The sequence below is a fragment of the Atractosteus spatula genome, chromosome 6 (genome assembly GCF_055471065.1).
Source record: "Atractosteus spatula isolate fAtrSpa1 chromosome 6, fAtrSpa1.hap1, whole genome shotgun sequence".
NCBI classification, from domain to species: domain Eukaryota; kingdom Metazoa; phylum Chordata; class Actinopteri; order Semionotiformes; family Lepisosteidae; genus Atractosteus; species Atractosteus spatula.
In genome coordinates this window covers 55,852,093-55,860,393 of record NC_142711.1, presented here as the reverse complement: position 1 = coordinate 55,860,393, position 8,301 = coordinate 55,852,093, and the positions used below count along the sequence as shown (strand labels likewise).

Sequence of the window (8,301 nt, the reverse complement as noted above, 5' to 3'; positions counted from 1 at the left end):
TTTAAGGTTTTTCTTATTTTCATGTTCAATTACAGTATGTCTTTTCCAACAAAGCATGGATATTAAAATGTTAAACAATATTTTAAGGCTTAACCTTACCTTTACTGTTCTTCATGGTTAAATATATATGAGGAATCTGTTCACAGCTTGGTTTTGATCTCTCTCTTTTAATTAATTATAACCTGAATTAATATTGAACCATGATCATTAAATTTACATTAAGATAGAAATCATCTCCTTTTGCATAACTGCACTGGCAGAGGAATGACCAAGAAATTGCTACTGGCTCTGTCTCATATTCTTTGTCTGACTTTTTAAACGAGTACAAGGACACCATAAATGTCAATATTATAATTCATCGACATGGCTCTGAATACAAAGCTTAATGTATTTACAAGTGGTAGAAATAAAAAAAAAATGCTAGTATATTGCAAAACAGGAAAAAGAAACTCTTACTGCTCATGCCACTTTATTTTACAGGTTAGTTCTAGAATATTTTTTTTAATTAAAATATTTTAGTTTTAAATGAGAATTACACAATTTCCCTTGATTATAGTAGTGGTGCAGTTCTCACAAACAGCACCACAAGTTCAGACTCCAGTGAAATAACAAAAGTCTATGTTATGTGGTAAGACTCAAACCCTGATATCTCTTGGCCCTCAGTGAACTGAGCACTGCTGATGAGAAGAAACTCAGTAACAGTTTGCTGGTGACAAATTCTAGATCTGATGAGGCAATGGCTGGATTGTAGGGCCCAACCATGCACTTTAACCAAGTTGGTTAAGACATTCACCTGCCCTGAAAGTTAGAATCTTTCACAATACCTACAATAACCGGGCCTTCAGAGAACAGAAAAACATCAATATTCAATTAATCAATTGAGACATTCAATTTGTAACACCCATGTACTGTACCTTTATAGAATATGTTGTGTATATATAAAATATTTAAAACTGAATAGAAACTACTGTATAATTAATGCAGAGGTTTTTTTCACACCAACAATGTTTCTGAAATATTTTGTGATAAAGTTCAAAATTATAAGTAAAATGTAGATGACAAAATAAACATAGAACTTTATCATAGTAATTCTTAAATCCTTTTTTAATATTTAACTTCTTTATTATTATCAGGTATTCCCACTGATACTACAGTCTCTTTTTACCAGTGGTACAAATACAGAGGTGTGCACAGCACTAGACATTGAAACATTTTAGCCAGTGACTTCAACAGTGTCTATTCATCTATGAACAGAAACAAATTTTCATTTCTCACATACCTTTTGTGTCTCACATTGATGCCCTTGGAAAGAACATTTTGTCTTATAACTAGGCTCTGCAAGATTCACCATTTAATATTCTTAAACCATGTTTTGTGCTTGTTCCTGATGGTTTGAAAGGTTTTAGCACGTTTTTTGTTTTTCATGTTTAGTGCTATATTTTTTTTATTTAAGGTTCCTCTTGGTATCTTTAATCTTTTTAAATAATCTGAAGAACAGTGCATAATGCTAAAACTAAAACACCATTTATGTTTTCCCTTTTTATTAATGGCCAAACTCAGGACCCATTTAATTTAAACTGAGTAGTCTTTTAGAAAAACAAAAATGAAAAAGACTTCATTTATTGAACAGAGTACACCATGAAAATAAGCATTTTGTCTGTTTATTTAGGGGACAAAATATTAAAACAGCAGTAGTAACTAAAATGATTGCTGTTTTTTTTCCCAACAGATTTATGTAGAGAAATGTGATATTACATATGATGAAAATAATGTGGAGGGAAAGCTCATTCTGAAATCTAATAACTAGTGTTATAATTACAGTTTGAGAGTGAAAATATTATAAAATACATTGAACTAACTTAAGTCAAGCTACTTTTTAATTACTGTATGTCTCTGAAATTACTCATATTATTTAATTTAACCCAGTAATAAAAATTAAATTGTGGGGAAATCCATACGATAGAGTACATCAGCAGGAGAATATGGAAATCAAACTAGGCTATGCCAAAGGCTGACTGTTGCCAGTAGTCTTTAGTGGATTTAACTTGGCAGAGTCAGTAGTGATTTGGATACAGCTCCCTACAAAATGCTATTAGCTTCCAAGCAGCAGCTCCTGAGATTTACTGGTTGGTACTAAAATGATGTGGGATAACATTTTTTTTTAATTTTCATGCAGCAAAATTTTAATTTTTTGAGGTAATCTCAAACCTATTAGGGAAAAAAAATCTGCAGCTACAGTACCATTACTGTGTTTTGAAATTTCAAAGAGAATCTTGATTTTCAGTCATTTTTTTCCAAGCAGATGTCCAAAGGAAAAAGGTGCGAACTTGTATCCAGATCCTTTGTAGAACTTATTCTGAAACTCAACCCTAAAAAAAACACAGGAAAATGCTTTAAAATACCCATTTCTTATCAGCAAAAAACGTAAAACAAATAATAGCATGCAAACAAAGTCCTTTCTTTAAAAGTTTTAAATGAGTGGCAAAGTTACTTACTGTATTTTAATTACATCTGTCATTATAGTTGACTCTAAATTAACCGTAAAATATTATATTTTCTATATGATTCTGTGCATGAAGAAAAATATTTACATTTATTTGTCATTTTTGTTGGGTTATATTGTTTTATTCTTTGTGTATTTGTATGTTAATATAAAGTAACTTCTTTTAATTTAAATCTGGACATTTTTAAAATGTCAGAAGCTCATTTTATACTGTCATATTAAGTACAAAGTTTTAAAAAATAAAACAGCTTCACATTCCCAAACCTTTGATGAATGAGATGACTAGCTGGTTTCAAAGACAAGGTCTCTTGACTATGTTTTACACTTAAAAAGAATTTAAAATGCATTCTCACCCTTTTAATATGTCAATAATGATAATCTATTGAGGTAAGACTTATTTTTCCAATGTACTGTGGCTTATACTGCAGGAATGAACCAGCTGACTGCATCACCTTACATGTATAGCACATAATATAACTGCATCTATAGTAATGTAAGGAGATGAATCTATAAATCTCCCGGTTTCTCCTGATCTGCAACAAAAGGGATTGGATTTCCTAATGTCTTAGAAGACATCAGTTGCATAGATGTGTACATCACACCATCAGCACACCAACACAGAATAGGACCTGTACATGTATATTAATCGTGAGGGGACCCGTTCTTTAGGCAAGTTAACACTGTGTGATACAAGTGATTACTGTAATTCATAAATGTGCAAAATGTCCCAACTCCAGTCATGACTCACTCTTTTATTTTTCTTTTCAGTTTTGAAATTCCTTGCTTTTAAAGGAAATGTTAAATCATTTTTGGTTGTGAACTTACTCCCCCTAATAGGCTGCTGGTGAAAAGCATACCTACAGATACCTAAAGTCTTGACACTTTCCACAAACCTTTCAGTATTATCATTGATGCTTGCATTCCATTACAAACATCTCTACGGTAACTTTGGCCAGACAATCCAAAGTATTATAAAATTGTTTGTTACAGAAGAAAGAATCTATACATTTTATGGCAAGATTTAAACTCTAGACATGTGTCATGTTTATCTGAACCAATTACATCTTTATAAAGGCAGAGTACGTATTGTACTTAGTAACTCATAGACGACAATCCTAATAGTACTATACCTGCAATTTAAAATGATAACTCCTGATGATGAAACTAATTTTACTTGTATAATTAAAAACAACATGGTATTATACTTGGTATTATAAGGAGTGCACAACAAATGAATACAGTATATTCTTCTTCTATATATGTTAGGAATGTGTATATTGCTTGGAATTCCCAAATCAATTTCTTATAAAACACACACAAAATACAATGTTCACTTGAAAATTTTCTAAATATCAGAGTTTGGAACATCTGGACAACTTATTGTTAAGAGGCCTGGGGTGAAACAAAACAAACCTATCTACCAGTCATAAGTGACAAGGAAAGACCTCTTTCTTCTAATCCATAGAAAATGCTGGATAAAAATGTTATTTTTTCAGTGGCTCAATGTATTGATTTAATATGGGCCTGAATTTCAAGGTCTAGTATAGTGTAGCACCACAGAGGTGTTTCCTTGTTGTTATTAGATGCCTACCAGTGCAAACGAAGGGCATGCAGGAAAGCAGAAAGACCCTCCATGACCAGTAGAACAGCCACTGTGAGGACAGCAAAGACGGCAAAGATTGCAGCCACCACAAGGCAACCCAGTCGTGAACCTACGGTCAAGCCCACTTGCAGGACCATCTTCCACAGCACTTCAGAGAGCTCTGTGGATCATTGGAAGAACAATGCAGGTGATGCATAATTACCATTGACAGACTCTGAAGTTTGTTATATCTCACAAAGATATTAGCAAGAATAAAACAGAATAGTACAAAATCATAAAATCTATAATAAAAATAATATATACTCTATAACACACATGAACGCTGTAATGTCGTAATCTGAACACTAAAGGTGTAAATCTGCTGATTTTGTTCAATACATTCCAGGTTTGCTCCCTGGTAGGAAATATAAAGTGGAAATATACTGCTTTATTCTTGAATGCTTTGTCAAATCTAAAATAAAAAGCTCATTACTTTTAAACTCACTTGGAGAATGAGTCATACAAACATACAGTACGTATATTCTTTTTTCATTATGCAAATACAATTTGACACGTTTAGAAATCTGTGCATTTGTTTTTTTTTTGCTTCTTCAATATGCCTGATACATATTGTTACTTACAATGAAATTGTCAAAAAAGAAAGGCTTTTAATCTTTAACATAATTTATACACCACTTTGGGAAATTACCATGCTCTTCATCCCAGATAAATAGAGTCAATTACAATCTTGAGAAAATCAAAAATCCCACTTTGCTAAGAATTCATGAATGCATATTTTTGCTGTAAAGAATAACAAAAGTACCCTAATGAAATAGAACATAAAAAATAAACCGTCACTAATGGCATTCAAAAGCTTTGCAATTCTCTTTTGAAGAATATATTGTTTCTTTTTCCAATTTGCCATACACTCAGATCTTGAATCTCTCTAGTATTAATGTGATACTTACCAGCATGAGCTAAACTCAGTGCCCACAGTCTCAAGTAGGAGGCAGTGTTAGAAATACATCCAAGACAGTATTCAATTGTGTGTGTGGCCTGGTAAACAAATACATCTCCCATGCTTACCTGTAGAAGTAAGAATCCTTATTTATGCATCAATAGACGCCCATACCAAAGAAATATTTGCAAGACAGCCCTTTTAAAAATTTAACAGGAAAAAAACAGAACTCTGTATGGGAGTAAACTGGTCTTTACTTTAAAAAATGTAAAACATACTTGAAAAGTTCAAAGTGTTCTTCCCCAGCCCTTTGTGGTAACTATGTGGAAGAACTTTTAAACAGAAAAAAGGAGGCACTTCTGTATGCTTAGGATTGTGGAAGTACTCTATCAAACAAACCACTCAGACATGTTGTTGAAGCCAATACCCTGGCTTCTTTCAAGAAATGGCTGGATGAAATCCTCAGATCTATTATTAACTATTAATGATAGAATGGCATTCAATATGTGTAAGACATCCAGAATATTTGTACATTATCAGAAGATCTTGTGTGCTCAATATCAACACAGAGTAGGATATACTGAATAGAATAATGAACTCAGAATAACAATCTGAAATTAGTACAAAGAGATCTATGTTATTAATCAATGGTGTGTTCTATTTACACTGTTTATACAGTATGAAGCATGAAGATGAATGGAATGTTATTCTGTAAATACATGTAAATGGTGAAGTCTTGGTTGGTCATATACTGTAAATCTTCCTACACAAAGAACGTTTATTGACTGAGGCTTATTTCACCTGTACAGTATTGTAATAATAATGTCAGTCTCTAACACTGGTGTGTAATTATCAAAACCAAAAAATGCATCCCATGCTAAATATGGCCTAAATATGAAGGAAATATATAGCTACACATTAAAAAGGATATTTTTTCTACCTTTTCCTCTTCATGATTGTTGGTCTTGCAGAATGCATTCATCTCATCATCCTCCTGCTCAGGCTGAGAATTTGAGTACACAGAGTTGCTGCACAGTGACATCTTGTTTAGAGAGACCTTCTGTTAAAAAAATATTATATACAGTTTGTTTTGTATTACAGTATATACAAGTGTGTTGGAACCTAGCTTTTATATTCCATTTCTGCCTTCCTTCTCTTGATGGGATGGCATCTTCATCATCCTCCCATGCCAAGCAAGGCCACTGACAGGGAGGCCTTGAGAGCAGATGGCTAGCTGTGGACTGCCACTGGTCCTATTACATCAACACCCGATGGTGTTGAGAGGACCACAAGTTAAAATAAGCTTTTTGACAGATCTCATATATTAGCAATTGGTGAAGAGATCAGAGACAGATACAGAAGCAAGTTTCAGCATTTTGTTTTTAAGAAAATTTCACATTTATTTTTAAAATTTCTTACTTTCATAAAGGCATGTTTCATGACTGCTACCTTACATATGTAATACCGAATGACGAATAGTTGAGAGACTGTTATTGTAGCATGTTGAGCCTTATGGTCAAATGACAAATGTGTTCACTAATGTATATGTTTATATTCTGTATTTTGGCTTCTATTAAATCGTATGATTTTATAACTATGTGTGAGCTGATGACAGATCTCCAGTGATATTTTTTTCTACTTTTGCCAACATGCTGCATTTAATTTGATGGACTTACTGTAGACTACAGCGTATTTAACTTTCACTTTAAGTAGTTTCAAAAGATTAATGTTAGGTTTTTGTACTGGGCATTCTTTTTCTCTGCATAAGTGTCCTCATTGAGTTACTCTATAACAATGGAAATCAAAGTTAAAAAATAAAGTATGACTTTTAAAATCATGATTCACACAAATAAAATGTTTCTTAATTTAGGTTTTAAATATGGTTTAGCTTAAATGACATATTTTGTTACATGTCATTTAAATTTGGAATACAGCAGTTTACTCAGAACTAGTTTGCTCACTTGTAAAACTTTTAACGGCTTTGGAAAAGAAGGACCGACAGTATGACTCATCCTTTCATTCAGCTGTAAGTCTTAGCATTTTACTGCATTTAAATTTCTTTCAATATTGCAAGTGTTCTCAGCCTCAGAAGATCTGAAACAAGGCCACATATACACCAATAGCACCATATGAGTCAGCAGGCACAGAGAGAATGAGAGAATTAACCTCAGAGAGAATGTATCATTACAATCCTCTGAGTTTAATCTCGACAAATTCATCCTTTTTCAATATAACTCTACTTTTATGAAAATATGTGAAGCCTTAGGTTCTGTAAAATAATTCTGTTCTTGACAGTTAGTCAATGTTTGTTTTGTCAGACAATCCACCTTTCGGCTTGTATGGATACAACATTTTTTTCCCAGATTGTGATGTCCTGGTAAAAACTGTACTGTGTTTCTCATTAACTATCCTTCTATACTGTATGTCTTGCAATACCAAGGTTTTCTGTGTAATATACTGTACATAATTCCTTGTTTGCATATCTTATTCCTTGCGTACATTTCACTCTCATCCATTGCAAATTATCTTTATGCTCAAATTGCCTTCATGTCTTAAAAATAAATTGTAATCCTTGTAACTAGAAGTTAATGAAAAGTTATGGTTATTATTGATCTCAATGATTACCTACTAGTAAACCCTAGTTATTGAATGAGTACTTATGTTAGTGTTTGACATATTTATCCTATGTACAGTTATCCTATTATTTAAAAAAAATATGTAAAATTAATTAGGAATATTGGGATGCTCCCTATTTTAAAATTAATATTAGATTGTGAAACTGCGTATGTCTTGATTTTCCTAGTATATAAAGCATGGCTTTTGTCTTACACTGCAATTATTTAATCTACCTCGGTGACATTTTACAAGTAAAGGGAAAGCTCTGCTGTGGGATCTGTTCACCCACCTGCTGTTTTATGATTTTCTGTTCTCTGTAGAGGAGAAGAGGTTTGATGAGCAACATCCATGGGACCATCAGAATAGCGGTGATGACCAAAAATATCTGCACTCCTCTCTATATAAAGAGATTCTGTTAGACAACACTTAGAGGAAAAACAACACAAACTCGCATGGTGAAACCAATGAATGACCGAGAGTATAAGCTTAAATGCGGTCTTCTTCTAGACCCAATAATTAGTTTAATATTAATTCTAACTCATTGCCATATCACTGACTCTAAATATTAAACTCAATATCTTTCATAATCCCAATCCTAGCTAAAGATATTACATGTGCAAACATCAGCAGAAATAGTCAAAT

General features: G+C 32.7%; 1 protein-coding gene across 1 annotated transcript in view; it reads right to left on the bottom strand.

Annotated features, from left to right (window-relative positions):
* Positions 1 to 2,284: 2,284 nt before the first annotated feature.
* Positions 2,285 to 8,301, bottom strand: part of LOC148833075 (V-type proton ATPase 116 kDa subunit a 1) — a 47,188-nt gene continuing 41,171 nt past the window's right edge. Inside the window, exons 16-20 of the mRNA XM_088918168.1 lie at positions 7,949 to 8,056; positions 5,984 to 6,103; positions 5,054 to 5,171; positions 4,095 to 4,266; positions 2,285 to 2,369 (exon numbers count right to left, since the gene is read on the bottom strand). Coding sequence (XP_088774294.1) covers positions 2,285 to 2,369; positions 4,095 to 4,266; positions 5,054 to 5,171; positions 5,984 to 6,103; positions 7,949 to 8,056 — 603 coding nt within the window. The remainder of the gene's footprint in view (positions 2,370 to 4,094; positions 4,267 to 5,053; positions 5,172 to 5,983; positions 6,104 to 7,948; positions 8,057 to 8,301) is intronic.